We start from the raw sequence: 14,900 nt of genomic DNA on the forward strand, positions 1-14,900 counted from the left end.
TCTGAAGTGTGGGACCCCAGGCCCGGCATCTCATTAGGACAACCTCTACATTCATTGCAGTCCAGGTAACTCTTTGCCATCCTGAATCCAGGACCACAGGGAAGCAGGGCCCTCCGGAGGCAAAAAGCCCTGAAGGTGATGTGTATCAGCCCCAAGGGAGCACCCCTCACTGCACCCACCCCACACCCAGATGTTGGAGCTGCCCCTGCAGGCCCGGCGCACACAGACGGACTGGCCCATGCCCACAATGCTATGGCCACGAACACAGGATACAGCAGGTAGCTATTACACTTCCCAGCACCACTGGAGTCTCCTCAGGATAATTATTTATTATTCATAGTCATCAGCATCTTCATTAATTATTCATATGATCCTTAATTATTATCCTTAACAATAAGAGCAGTAAATAGCAGAAAAGTCCTTGAGGTGCCTAAGGCCCAGGGCCGGGTGCCTCCGGGCAGTTAGACCAGCTACTGCCCCAGGGCAGTGGGGGGACCACAGACCCCCATCCACTGCCCGGCCCTGTCCCTGCCCCTGTGCCCCCCCACACCGGGGCCCCTGGGGACCTCAGGAGGAGGTGGGCCCCCAAGGGCTGGGGGAGGGGCCGTGCCTTCCTATTCCTCTCCCGTCGGCGGCCAGGGCCTCCCGGGCAGGGCCTCCACGGGGAGGGGCCCAGGCAGTGCACTGAACCCTGGGTGAGCCACGTGTCCACACTGGGCAGCCCCACTAACTTCCCGGGTCTGAGCCGTGTCTGTGCAGGGGCTGGGAGGTTAGGGCCCCCAGCTGGCCCGGCAGGGAGAGGCGTCGAGCGGGTCCGTCTTGGGGCAGCTCCTCGCACGCCATGAACTGGGAAACCTGTGGAGAAAACAAAGAGTGTGGGGGGCCCAGAGTCGAGGAGCGGGAGAGGGAAAGGGTCAGAGAAGAGAGAGGGTCTAGGAACTCTGGGGCCAGACAGGAGGGGGTTTGGAGGAGACAGGAGAAGAGCTGAGGGAGACAGAGCAGGACTCCAACTGCCAAGGGAGGGGGGCAAGACTGGACGTGGAGGTATATGCTCTGGGTGGACAAGAGCCAGGCCGGGCAGCTGGGGACCCCGAGGCAGCATCTGTCTGATCCTGCAGGGAGCCCCAGACCTCAGCCACTTCCCTCCCCAGGGAACCTGGCCGCTGGATTCAACGCCGACGCGGAATAAGGGGCCCTGAGCTGGCACCAAAGCTAGACAGAAAAAGAGACAAGGTTCCTGCCTGCAGTCTCGAAAGGACTCCGGGACCTAGAAACAGAGGCAGGCTGGCGGCCAGGCTTCGGAAGGCCAGGGAGAGTGCCAGGGCAGGCGGGAGGGGCTTTGTGGGTGCTGACGAGTCTGCTGTGAGATCTCTGCGGGGGAGGCTGTGAAGGGAGACTGGCACATTTGCTGACGTGGGCCCTGGTGTCGGCAAACAGGAGCAGGCACCATATGGGAGGGGAGCAGATGCTGGGCTGGGGGGCGGGGGGCAGCGAAGCCCAGGCCACCTCGGGGTGCCCGAAGGACCCCCAGCTTGAGACCCAGACACCACTGCCCTATCAGGAGGCCAGGAACACACAGGTCCATTCAGGAGAGGACAAAGGATGACAGAGGCCCACCTCTAGCAGTGGGGGAGACAAGCCGACCGGAAAGGCCACCCTGGGGCTTAACCAAAGCCTCCGGGACAACCCTGCAAAGTGCCAAGCATGAAAGTCATGGATCGAGTGGAGAGTCAGACCCGGGGGTGTCAGCAGGGCCGTGGGACTCTGTCCCAAGGGCGCACTGGCACCCAGCACCCACCACCAGCCCCCCCAGGGCTCAACAGTCTCCTCCACATGCAGCCATGGACACAGGCACCCTGAGTAGACCCGGCCCTTCAGGTGACCCCAGGGGAACGCAGACCACTCGTCCTGCGGCCTGCGGGCTGCCTTGTCCCAGCCTCTGCGTGCTTTGTGCTCTGTGCTCACAGCTCCTCCTCCTCCAAGAATACTGCCTGGGAGGAGGGCAGGGATGGGGGAGGGGAGGAGGCTGGGGCCCAAGGCCACAGAAGGGGCAGCAAAGCAGGCCTGGGGTGAAATCAGTGTAGAAAAGGCAAGGCCGGGGGTGCTGGGAACTCACCTGAGAAAGCGAGTCCAGGGTGAGGGTGGGGATGGGGCCTGCGGGCAGCAGGGGGGAGGTGGAGGCGGGGCGGGGCCCCGGGGTGGTCACAGCACTGTAGGCTGGTGGGACCAGCGTCATCTGTCTCTGCAGCAGCTGCAGGACGGTGGCCATGTCTGCACTCAGCCGGGTCTCCAGCCTGGGCGAGAAGGAGGAGGATGCTCTGGGTCTCAGAGAAGTGGAGACACCAGCAACTGTGACTTCAGGACCGCCCTGTGGACAGCCAGCTGGTCAACCCTCAGGCCAACTCTCCATCCTAGGTGTGGCAGCCCCAGCTTGTCTCCGAACAGAAAGAGAGGGCTAAGCCGCTGGGACACATGCACAGGTCTAGATGGAGCAAACAACCCCCACCCCACCGGCACCCGACAACACTGCCCGAAACCCACAGATCACACTGCAGCACTCCCCTGTCCAACACCTCCTAGCCTGTCCCCCTGGACACTCACCTATTGAGCTGCCTCTGGAGGGCGTCCAGCCTGGTCTCCACGTCTCCCCGCGGCCGACGGCCAGGGCTGGAAAGGGGGATGTTGAGGAGGCTGGGGGCGGGGGCAGGACAGCGAGGCAGCTCCTGGTACTGGCGGCCACGGCTGTCCCCCCAGAAGCTGAAGATGTTGGACACTCCTGAGAAGGCGCCTGCAGCCAGAGAGCAGGGTTGAGGCTGGAAGAGAAGCCCATGCCCCACCTGCCGAGCAGAGGTAGGGGGGTGGAGGGGCTCACCCTACCTGATAGTGGGTTACAAGTGTCGCTGCTCTTCTCGCCATCCTCGGTCAGGGGGTCCCCACCCGGCGGCTCTCCGGGGGGCCTGGGGCTGGAGAAGGGCACCAGGCGGAGGGGGCTGGAGCTGCGGCCTGGGCCCTCATCCTCACTGCTCTCGGGGCTGGAGGGGCCGCTGGACAGGCTCTCCCCCCACGGCCCCCCCTGCCGGCCCCGGCCACTCGGCCCTGCCCCCGCCCGGCTCGGCCCCAAGGCCGACACCTCCCCTGGCTGCTCCGGGTCTGTGGGAGACAGAGAACGGGCCTCAGAGAAGGCAGGAGGTGGCACAGAGAGGAGGGGAGGGCCGGGAGGGGAGGGGAGGGGACCGGGGGCAGGACGCCCTGGGTTGTCCCCAATCCTGTCTTGTGCTCTCACCCACTTCCAAGAGGACTGAGAACTCCGGGGGCGGGACCAGATGGGCTGTGACCGCTGGCTGCCCGAGCTGGGTCAGTAGCACTGCTGGGCGGGGCTCTCTGGGACCCCGGGCCCTAGCCCTCCCCTGCCATGCTGGCCACCTCTCCCTCCTTTGCCCTGTCTTTCCTCCCCTCGTTGGTTCAAAGCAGCGCCCATCAAGACGCCAGCCCTGTGAGGACCCAATATACTTAGGCGCGCCCCTGCCCTGGAGTGTGGAAGAGGGCTTCCTGGAGGAGGTGACATTTCAAGTTGGCCTGAACGGATGGAGTGAGAAGGGAACGCTGATGGTAGGGGACGGAAGGTCTGTGGGGCCTGGGAGGAGCAGACCCACCGGCCCCGCCCTCTGCTCCGCCCCCCTCTGGGCCACGCCCCCGCCCGCCTTCCGGCTCGCCTGGGCCCCGCCCCCTCCCCTCCCCCGCCTCACCCTTGTCCGTGCGCCGTCGGAAGGACAGCTTGCGTTTGCGTTGCCGGTTGAACCCGCCCTCCAACTCCGCGCTGCCCGGAGAGCCGGGGATCATGTTGGTCTGAAACCCAAGAGCGGTGTCAGGGCCCCTCCGCGTCCACCTGCCCTGCCCGGTCCCGGGGAAGACCCTCTCATGACCAATGGAGGTGGAACAGGGCATGCCCGCTCCGTGGGGTGTAAGCTCCGCCGCAGGACCAGGGCTGAGACTGGCACTTTTCACAACCTGGTCTGCCCCAGATACCATTAAACAAGCCCAGAGAGAAGGTCCCACGGCGAAGGGACAGCCACCCAGCAGGGCGGTCGGCCGCATGGCCCACTCACATCCCGCAGGTTGAAGGTGATCTCCAGGCTGGACCAGAAGTGGTCAGAGAACTCGGGGTACATGTCCAGCACCTCCAGCAGGTCGTCGCGGTGGATCTTGTGCAGGTCGCAGTAGGTGAGGGCCCGCACGTCCCCGTTGGACTTCCCAGGGCGCGCGTACAGGTTCAGAGGCTCTCCGAAGATATCGTTCTTCCCTGGAGGCCACCGAGAGGGGGGCTCAGCCCCGGGGGCGGCAGCGGAGGCAGCAGGCACCTGTCTTCCGTGCATTGTCACCCTGGCCAGGCACCTCCCCTCAGTCTGCTCACGTGTTGCTCAGCCCCAGCCCCCAGGGCCAGGGGGGCACCAGCCAGCCCGTCTGCCCCCAGCTCCCAAAGGCAGGACAGGTGCAGTGCGGTGCCCTGGAGGAGAAGGGCCAGGAACCCGTGCCTCCCACCTACTGTAGGGCCAGCCAGCAGCTCCAGCCTGGATGCCCAGCTCTGCCCAAGACCCTGGCTTCCTCCTTAGGTTCTAACTCCTCTGGTATTGCGCCCCCCCCACCAAAGCCCATTCCCAAACACCCCCTGGCTAAGCACTGCACCCCCATGAACATGTTCTTCAAGCTACAGATCATAACACAGTAGTGAATCAAGACCAGCATTTTGTTTACTGAGAGAAAACAGGATAGCATAGGTAAGCACAGGCACAGAATGGAAAACACCGGGATGCAGTTAAAGCAACTGCAGTTTAGCAAAACTTTGGTTCCAGTGGTGTTTGGGGTGCTTGCGGCACGAGCATTAAGCCCCACTGTGACACATCAGCCCTGAGGTGGCCAGGGCCAAGGGGAGGACAGGCAGAGGGCAGGAAGTCCCCAGCACCCAGGCACACCTGTCCACGTGCACAGGTAGAGCAGAGAAGAAGGGATGCGAGGGGAAGAGGGGCAGACTCCCTCTGCTCTGGAAGTGAGGGTTTGGCTGTACCACAGGGAACTGTGTGGCCCTAAGTGGGAATCAGTCGCACAACCTCCCCCACTGCCTACCTTGGAACATTTGGATTTGATCCCATTTTAAGAAACAAAGAGTGTCGCAGCCCTTGAGGAGACCCCCAAAGGGGAACCGAATTCAGAAACCTCCAGAATTCAGCAGCACCCGCCCCACACCCCCACCAGGTAGGGCTCCTCTCCCCGGCCCCCTGGGAGGGCCTGAGCTTGGGTGAATTAAAGGAGCCCAAGGCCCCTGTGGGCAGTCACAGGGCCACAGCCCCCAGGGCTGTGTCCTTCGAGGGCTGGGCCTCTGCAGCTGCGGCAGGGACTCCGGGCCCAGCTCCCGGTCCCTGCCGTACCCAGGATGGCCACGACCACGTCACCCCGCAGGATCTCGATGGAGCCCCGGGAGATGAAGTAGAGGGCTGTGAGCAGGTCCCCGGCGTGCACCAGCGTGTCTCCGGGCGGTGCGTGCGTCGTCTTGAACTTCATGGCCAGGGCCCGCAGGCAGCCCTTGGTGGCCCCTCGGAAGGGCTTGCAGTGCTGCAGCAGCGAGCGGTTCAGGTGCAGACAGATGTCAGCCTGCAGGCACTCGGGGAAGCCCTTCAGCACCTGGGGGCGGGGGGCGGCTCAGGACGCCCTCTCCTGGGAGTCCACTCCCACCCCCCACCTTGGAGAGCCAGCAGGGAGCACCAGGACGTCCAGGATCTATCGGAGGAAGGCCCTGGGCGTCCACGCCAGCTCCACCCCTCCTCCCTGCAGACTGTGCACCCTTGGGACGACACCTCCCTGCTTTCACCTCCACCTTCTAGTGTGTGAGGCATGGAGACCATCTCCTGCCTGGGGCTGTCCTGTGGATCAACCACGGATCACCCAGAGCCTGCCCCAAAGTGAGAACTTGCCCAGGAAATGAACTCCACGGGCAGAGGGAGGGTAACTACCTCTCAGGGTCCTTCCAGCACTACCTGGGCCCACCTGGGCCGGGGTGGGGGGGAGCGTGACTCTGGCGAACCCAGAGGAGTCCCCACCGGCACCCTGCCCCCAGCCCAGCCCGGGCCCTCACCGCATTCATGTCGATGCCGTTGGTGTAGGACCAGGCATGCTGGAAGTACTCCTCAAGGCGCTGGCGCAGCGGGTTGGGGATCTGGTGGAAGCGGATGAACTCCCGAACGCGGAGCATCTGTGTGTGGTAGCGCGCCGTGCCCGAGTATAGCCGCTGGATGATGGCCGACACGTTGCCGAAGATACTGGCATACATGAGGGCTGGGGGCGGGGTAAGTGGGGCCGTCAGCCTCCGAGGGACCCTGTCCACCCCAGCACCAGGTCAGTGCCAACACACACTCCCGCCTCAGTGTGAGCACACACGTGAGATGCATGCACAGAAGCCCGGGCACACACGCTCCTCAGCCCCTGCCTTGTGCCTCTGCCCTGGTGTTCCCAGCACTGTGATGGGGGCCCCTGGGGGGTGGGGGGCGCCCACTCAGGCCCCTCTAACACCCTCCCTCTCCTGTGTGACTTGTGCCCACACCCGCCCCCAGGGGTGCACTCACAGCCAATGAGCATGACACAGATGGAAAAGATCTTCTCTGAGTTGGTGTTGGGGGACACGTTGCCGAAGCCCACGCTGGTGAGGCTGCTGAAGGTGAAGTAGAGGGCGGTGACATACTTGTCTTTGATGGAGGGGCCGCCCAGGCCGCTGCTGTTGTAGGGCTTGCCGATCTGATCGCCCAGGTTGTGCAGCCAGCCGATGCGGGAGTCCATATGCGGCTGTTCCATGTTGCCTATGGCGTACCAGATGCAGGCCAGCCAGTGCGCGATGAGTGCGAAGGTGCACATGAGCAGAAAGAGCACGGCCGCCCCATACTCCGAGTATCGGTCCAGCTTCCGGGCCACACGTACCAGCCGCAGCAGCCGCGCCGTCTTCAGCAGCCCAATCAGCTACGGGGAGCAGCAGATAATCAGTGGGGTGAAGTGGGGGTGGTGATGGATGAAGCATGGGCGGCACTGCAGCCCTCAGTGCGGAGGCAGCAGAGGGAAGATCCCCAAAGACTCTCCCCAGAACCTCCTCCTAATATCAGTAGGAGCACCTCCCACCCGCTGTGCCCGGCAGAGTCCCATTCCCCTTTTGTGCCACTCCCGGGTGGCTCAGACAGTAAAGAATCCACCTGCAGCGTAAGAGTCCCAGGTTCAATCCCTGGGTTGGGAAGATCCCCTGGGGAAGGGAATGACAACCCACTCCAGTGTTCTTGCCTGGAGAATCCCACGGACAGAGGAAACCTGGTGGGCTACAGTCCATGGGGTCACAAAGAGTCGGACACAACTGAGCGACCAACACTTTCACTTCACAGTAACAAATGGCTCACAGTTCCCCACAACCAGGATGAAACAACTGGGGCTCAGAAAGGTGCACCCACCCTCAGGTGCCTAGCCAGAGCTCCACCGGCTTCAAGGCCTTTTCATATGAATCAGAAGGCAGTGGCCACTCTGGACAGACACACTGGGAAAAGGCGGGGCCCCTGGACCTTTACAACCAGGAAGCGGCTTGCACGGAAAGGGGTGCAGGCAGGGGTGAGCTGGGGGCCCCGTGCGTCTGCCACCCCCTCACCCCACCCCCCTGCTGCCCTCCCCCCTGCCCCCATGCCTCCTGGCCAGCCCACCTCCTCGGAGCCAGAGCCGGAAGATGAGCAGGTCAAAGGGGATGGCGGCCACCATGTCAATGAGGAACCAGCCCTTGAAGTAGTGGACGGCGATGCGGCCGGGGTGGCTGACCACCTCCTCGTTGGCGTTGACATAGGTGGTGCGGAAGTTGATGAGGATGTCCACGATGAACATGATGTCGACAATGAGGTCCACCACAGCCAGTGGCTGGCAGGCGTAGCCACAGTCGGGGGCCAGGGGCGCCTCTTCAGTCTCCTTCAGCAGGAAGGCGGCTGAGTAGGGGGTGAAGACCGCGGTGTAGATGACCAGGAGCAGGATGAGCCAGTCCCACACGGCCTTGAAGGGGCTGTAGTGCAGGATGGTCCAGCGGTGGATGCGGGGCGCCTGCAGCTTGTACTCCGGCAGCACGTCAGCCCCCAGGGACAGGACCTGGGCGGGCGGGGAAGGTGGCGCTGAAGGGTGGGGCGGGGGAGGGCAGGCCACAGGCCCTGTGACGCCTGGGCTGGGCCCTCAGAGAAGGGGCCAAGCAGAGTAAGAGGAGGGGGTGTAAGAGGGGATCTGTAGGAGGTGGGGTGTAGGAGGGGGGCCCACCCAGCCCACCCTCAACCGCGTGGACATGGCTGCTGACTGCCATTCCCCATGTGGCCTCCTGGCTGGCTCTTGAGTCCAGGGCACCTCACAGTAACGCCCACAAGCACGACTCCCCACCAGCGATACAGACCCACAGCTGTGGATATAACTTCCACCTTGCTCACCCCCATGGCAACCACACACACACACACACGTCCCATATACACCACTGTGTCTGCCAGCAAATGCTCCAAGGACTACAGCTTCCAGCCCAGGGCGATGTAAACAGCGGTAGTCACTGTGGTTCCCTGCAAGTCCCGTTGCTGGTGGCCCAGGGACTGAGGGCCTAAGTATCCCTTCCTGCCACTGACCCAAGGATACCAGCCACCCAGACTCAGGTCCCTTGGCACCCAGGAGAGGAGACACCATGACACTTGCTCCCCTCTCCCTACTCACCCTTGCCTGGGGCCGCCACTCAGACATGACCCCCAAGCCCACCCAGGCTCGTCTCTCATCCTGCCCCTCATCACTCAGGCAGAGGCGGCACGCCACCCAGATCTGCGGACAGCAGCCACCACACCTACCCCCACCCCCAAGCCAAACTAGGAAGAGCTGTGACCAGCTTTCCCACGCCACCCTGGGAGCCTTGGCCTGTCCCCTTGGGGCCTCCCCCTGCCCCCACGCAATCCCCAAACTCTCCCAGCCTGGCTCTGCCATCCTGGGCAGCCAGGTGCAAGGCCTCACCCACCCTCCCCCTTAAGAGCCAAGGCTGCCGGCCCTGCAGGAACAGCACAAAATGCCAGGGCCCACATCCTCAGGCCTTGTCCTGGGGAGGGGGTGGAGCCCCAAAGACTCCCATTCACGTTCATGCTGGGGACCCCCCCTGGAACCACCCTTACAAACAGATGGACTGTTTGGAAGGCACCTCCTTAGCAGAAGTAACTGGAAGTTAAGACCGGCTGCGGCTGGGGGTTTGGCCACCCCGAGGGTAACCACAGGGGCTCTCTGGAGGCACGCGATGGGGTCTGGGGCAGGGGAAGGAGTCTGTGGCTTCGAGGCCCCAACTTCTGCCCAGACTTCGGCCCCAGCCACTCGCTCCTTAAGGCAGAGAACATGGGGCAGTGACCTTCCTGGGATCAAGAGAGGGTTGAAAAAACAGAACTGACCAGGGACCCAGCAGACAGGAGGCAGAAGAAGGCTCCTGCAGGGGCTCCTCACCCCACTGAGTGGCCAGGCCCCCTGGGCTGTGCTGGACCACACCTGATAAATGTGATCCTGCCCCCACCACCCCCCCGCATCTGCCCACAGCAGGGCCAGCCCCGCCCCAGGCACAAGCACACGCCGGGGGCAAGCCCAGGGCACCAGCCCGGGACCCACAGACCCCATCTTACAGGCCCCGGCCCAGCTCAAGTCTGCAGCCAACAGCTCAGCACACCGCCTTGGACTTGGGTGGGCGTGTAACCTCCCCTGACCCACGGTCACACAGAATGCTAAAGCTCTTTTAAGCTCAACCTGAGCTCAACCTGTGGCTGAGAGAATCCACCCCCCCCCATACCTGTCCCTGCACTGGGGGGAGCGCAAGAGCCAAGGCAGAGGGTTCAGGTGCCGGCAACAGAGGTAAGGGTGCTCAGACCGCACCCTGAGCCGCCTCCAGCTCCCCCTGCCATCCTGAGCTGGCCCCTGGCTCTGTGACAGAGCCCCTCACCCCACCCCGCTGCCCCTGGGTGGGGGGAATGTGGAGAGGTGGCTCCCCAGAGGTGCCTACCAAGCTGTCAGCCCGGGGGGACAACCAGCTCTTCAGGTTGGACCAGGTGCCTGGTTCAGACGACCCTCTCCGCTCATCCAGTGGCCTCGGACCCCCAGCCCCCAAACCCAGACCCCTGAAGCAGCCCATGCCTCCCTCACCCCCAGAGTCCACCCCCAAGGCACAGAGTGCTAGCGGGGTGGGGCCCCGGGCCTGGGCGCCAGGCCCAGCTGCTGCCTGCGCACCAGGGGAGGTGGGGTGGAAGCCGGAGTGGCTCCCCTCCTCCCCGCCCCACGCCACCCCCAGCTCCCCACCGAGCTCTCTGGGGCACACACTTTCCTGTTCTCCCCTCTCCTCCTTCCGTGTATCCAGCTAGAAGGCCAGGCCAGGAAGGCCAAGGAGGAAGGAAGCCCTGGCAAGACAAACACTGTCCACCTAGGCCCGGCGGGACTGGAGAAGAACAAGCTGGAGCCAAGAGTGGGACAGGCCGGGCCACAGCTCCCGGGGATTCCCCGCCCTCAAAACCATCCTGCACCTCGGAAGCCCTCTCCTGACCTGGAGCCAGAGCCCTCAGAGCCGCGTTGGACCCGCAGGAGGGTGGGGGGCGGGGGGAAGAGGGGAGCTGGGGGGAACACCTACCTCCTGGGCCACCAGGCTGGAGATGCGCACGGCCCGTCTCACCCGGCCTTTCTGGGCCCTGGGCTGCAGGGCCCCTGTCCTGCTCGCCTTCCCCGACGGGGCCGCCATGGAGGACTTGGCTCCCCCCAGCCTGCCTGCCCTGGGGCCCCAAGGGCCCACGCCAGCACCTCACCTGCACCCCAGAGGCTGGCGGCCTGGCTCCCAGGGCAGCCTCTGGCCTGGCGGCCAGGGTCGCCGGGGCTGGGCCTCAGGGCTGGGGTCACCCTGGCAGGGAGTGTGGCCAGCAGCCCACCTGGCTAGGGCGGCCCATGGTTCCTCCCGCAACCCCGGTGCGGGCCCCACGGCCGGGAGCTGCGCTCTGCCCGCTGCCAGCCCAGCAGCCGGCGCCCGGCGCTCTCGGAACCTCCAGCTCCTCCAGCCGGCCCCTCCTCCTCTCGGGTCCCCACCCCCACCCCGCCCGGCCGGCCGGAGGCCCCCTCCCCCGCGGCCCCCGCCCGGGGCTCCTGCTGCAGCCGCTCCTGCAGCCCGCGCCCCTCCCCCGGCCCCCGGCAGCCCGGCCTGTCACTGCAGATTAATGGGCCCTTCAACACCCCCGCCCCGCCGGCCAGAGTCAGACAGACACCCAGAAACAGAGAGACTGCCTGCCCGGTGACCAGAGAGCCCAGGAACACACCCGCACACTGGCACACACAGACGCGTGCGTGTGTGCGCACACACACACACAGAGCCCACAACACAACAAACAGCACACCCCGTGGGCACGCGGGAGCAGGGTGGCAGGCAGGGCTCCAGGTGGGGCCAGGGGAGAGGGCGGTGGTGGAGGGGAGTGGGGGTCGGCTGCCAGATAAGGGGCCCAGCATGTTGGGGGAAGGTTCTGGAGTCAAGGCCAAGGGGCTGGAGACCTGGCAGAGACCCAGAGAGCCAGAGGCAGCAGCGGGAGCAGGGCCAGGAGGAGGGCCGAGGAGGCCCCGGCAGACGGACAGCTCCCTCACTCGGGTCACTGCTGCCAAAGGGGCTGGAGGGGGCAACAGGGTCGCTGGCTGTCTCTGGCTCCTCAGTCCTGACCCTCCCCTACCCCCCAGGCCAGGATGGGAAGGGGCTGGGATGGACTGGGCAGTGGCTGGGGGCGGAGGGAGTCGTGCAGATATGTGATCTTGCTGCCAAGACGAGGCAGGACACCAGGCTGGTTCTGGCACTGGGCAACGTTGGGCAGTTTCCCCCCAAGACTGGCAGTCTTCTCCAGCCCAGGATTCAAAGACCTGACCCTCTCTCTATGTGTTCCCCAACCTCCATCGAGTCCCCTCCCAACCTGGGAAGGAAACTCTTCTCTTCTGTGGCTTGCAGACAGGGGTGGGCACCTCTGGGTCATCCTGGCACTGGGTCCCCAACCCCAGCCTGGCTCATCACATTAGCCTAGAAGAATCAGGACCCCCCAACCTTGACCTCTGGGTGTGTGAGTTGCTCAGTCCTGTCTAATTCTTTGCTACCCTATGGACTGTAGCCTGCCAAGCTCCTCTGTCCATGGGATTCTCCAGGCAAGAACACTGGAGTGGGTTGCCATTCCCTTCTCCAGGGGATCTTCTGAAACCCAGGGATCGAACTCGGGTCACACGCAATGCAGGCACATTCTTTACTGTCTGAGCCACCAGGGAAGCCACCTTGACCTCTGTGGCCCCTTCTGATGTGAAGCCTGTTGGTTTGCCTCCAGTATGTCTTTACCACACCCTGTGCGCAGACCCCCTTGTGCCTCATGGTTGCCTTCTCCCACCCACCTTGACCCTACCAGGTGCCCAGCCTCGACTGCCCTGTCCTCCCCAAGCCCCATCCACCTGTCCCCTGTACCTGCCCCCTCCCCGGGCTTCCCCACTCCAGGCTCCCTTTCTCCAGGAGCTCTCAGACTCTTCTCTCGTCCCAGCACTGAAACACCACCCCCACCCCCAGCCACCACCTTGAGGAAGCCCTCACTGACTGCACCCCTCCATCCCCTCCAAGCTCCTCCCAGGTGAGTGGGGGGCCAGGCTCGCCTACCTGGGTGACCTTCTCGGTGACGTTGTGGGTCCGCTCCTTTATCTTAGGGGCTATGATCTCCCTGTCGCTGGTGGGCGAAGCCAGGAAGGGGTCGCCCTTGAGATCCACGAAGTTGAGGGTGATCTGGGGGATCTTGCTGATGGTGCGGTAGCGCACGAGGTCCGAATCAGAGGTGGAGTTAAGCAGGCCGCTGCGCAGGGGGTGCATGGCCCCTGGGGTGGAGGGGAGAGGCTGTCAGGGCGGCAGGCAGGCAGGGGCAAAGGCCGTCAGGTCGACGACTCAGAGCTGGGCAGTAAGGCAGGCCAGTTCAGGAGACGGGGGGAGCAGTGTCCCTGAGAAATAAGTGAGGCCAGAACCCCTCCCCACTTTATGGAAGCAGGCCCCTGAGGCACTAGGAGAAAAAGAAGGAGCAAAAGCCTTCACTGGGGTCTGTTCAACAGGCACTGGGAGCCTGCCCCAGGCCCAGGTGGTGCGGCAGGGCCCCTGAGGCCTCTTCAGCCCTCCTGACTCCTCCGTGGGCATCCCGGCTGCAGGCAGGCCTGGGAGTGCCAGCTCCTGGCCCACACCGGCTCCCAGAGTAGAAGAATGCAACAGGGATGAATGCACGGTTTAATGGAGTAAAAGGCTACTTAATGGGATTAAATAAGTGCTTAATAGGATTTCCATCTCCCAGGCACACAGGACAGGGCGGAGAGGGAGGAAGCTGAGGTCCTTCGGGTGGGGACCCGGCGGTGGGGCAGTTCCTGCATGGGGTGGGGTGGGGGTGACCCTCACCGGTGCTGGCGTGGCGCGGCGGTGGCGGGGGCAGCGCCCCGGTGCGCATGGCCTCGATGTCGTCGGCAGAGGAGGCCCGGCGCACGCTGGCGCAGCTCTCTCGTGAGCGCGTCCGGGCCAGACTGCAGCTGGAGCCTGAGGCATCAGGGTTGAGGCTGTGCGCCCGGGGCGATGGATGCGGGCCTGGCACACAAGCCGGCAGAGGCGGCGGAGGAGGCGGGGGCGGCGTCGAGCCGGGACCCACCAGCGCACGCCGCTCCTCCGCCGCCCTCCCCGCCACGTGGTTGTCCATGGCCGTCACCTCATCCAGGGCCAGGGACTCACTGCTGGGGGCCGCGGGCGTCAAGTCCACGTCCACCACCACGGCCCCCGGGGAGCCCGCACCGCCTGCGCTACCCGGCCGCACCGACGAATCCCGGGCAGTCAAGGCCAGCAGCGCGGGTAGCTTCAATCGGAAGGTCTTGGCGCGGCCTGCGGGTGGGGGGCAGAGGGGAGGTGCGTGGCCCCAGCAGCCTGGGAGAGGGCAAGGCCTAGGAGCTGGAGCTCCAGTCACCAAGGGGAGGAGGAGGGAAAGTGGGGGCCCCGATAGCTGGAGGGCACCCCTCCACCCCCATCCCTGCTACACAGGACTCAAGTCTCCAAAGAAGTTTAGAAGAGGGGTCCCCAACCTCGGAATCTAATGTCTGATGCCCAGAGGTGGAGCTGATGTAACAATAACAGAAATCAAGAAACTTGAATTATCTGGAAACCATCTCCCCTCTCCAACCCCTGATGGGTGGAAACCCGTCCCTCGTGCCACAAAGGTTGGAGAACACTGGCCTAGAACACAATCTTATCTAAGACTCCAGCAATAATAAACCACTGTCTTTTGAGCCTCACATCCCCCGTGAGGGGGGTTCTCCAGCAAACCACCTGTGACTCTCCCAACTGCGCCCAGTGGGTGTCAGTATCTCCACTTTTTAGACTGGAAGAAATTCAGGCATCAGTGAGTTCTGTCATACGTGGGAGGTCACACAGAAGCTTTTGATGCTTTTGAACTGTGGTGCTGGAGAAGACTCTTGAGAGTCCCTTGGACTGCAAGGAGATCCAACCAGTCCATCCTAAACGAAATCAGTCCTGAAAATTCGTTGGAAGGACTGATGCTAAAGCTGAAACTCCAATACTTTGGCCACCTGATGCGAAGAACTGACTCATTGGAAAAGACCCTGACGCTGGGAAAGATTGAAAGCGTGAGGAGAAGGGGACGACAGAGGATGAGATGGTTGGATGGCATCACCGACTCAATGGACAGGACTTTGAGTAAACTCCGGGAGTTGGTGATGGACGGGGAGGCCTGACGTGCTGCAGTCCATGGGGTTGCAAAGAGTCAGACATGACTGAGTGACTGAACTGAACTGAACACAAGAGCTGGCAGAGCCTGCAT

The 14,900-nt window shown here is 63.8% G+C and overlaps 1 protein-coding gene across 1 annotated transcript in view; it reads right to left on the reverse strand.

Annotated features, from left to right (window-relative positions):
* Positions 1–311: 311 nt before the first annotated feature.
* Positions 312–14,900, reverse strand: part of KCNH2 (potassium voltage-gated channel subfamily H member 2) — a 35,913-nt gene continuing 21,324 nt past the window's right edge. The window contains 13 exon segments of the mRNA XM_070368882.1: positions 312–855; positions 2,117–2,294; positions 2,602–2,788; positions 2,878–3,150; positions 3,747–3,846; positions 4,107–4,300; positions 5,424–5,676; positions 6,128–6,327; positions 6,615–7,002; positions 7,722–7,739; positions 7,741–8,151; positions 12,704–12,915; positions 13,478–13,948. Of these exon segments, the coding sequence (XP_070224983.1) occupies positions 727–855; positions 2,117–2,294; positions 2,602–2,788; positions 2,878–3,150; positions 3,747–3,846; positions 4,107–4,300; positions 5,424–5,676; positions 6,128–6,327; positions 6,615–7,002; positions 7,722–7,739; positions 7,741–8,151; positions 12,704–12,915; positions 13,478–13,948 (3,014 nt within the window). The 3' untranslated portion in view covers positions 312–726.

This window comes from Bos mutus, chromosome 4 (genome assembly GCF_027580195.1).
Source record: "Bos mutus isolate GX-2022 chromosome 4, NWIPB_WYAK_1.1, whole genome shotgun sequence".
Lineage (NCBI taxonomy): Eukaryota > Metazoa > Chordata > Mammalia > Artiodactyla > Bovidae > Bos > Bos mutus.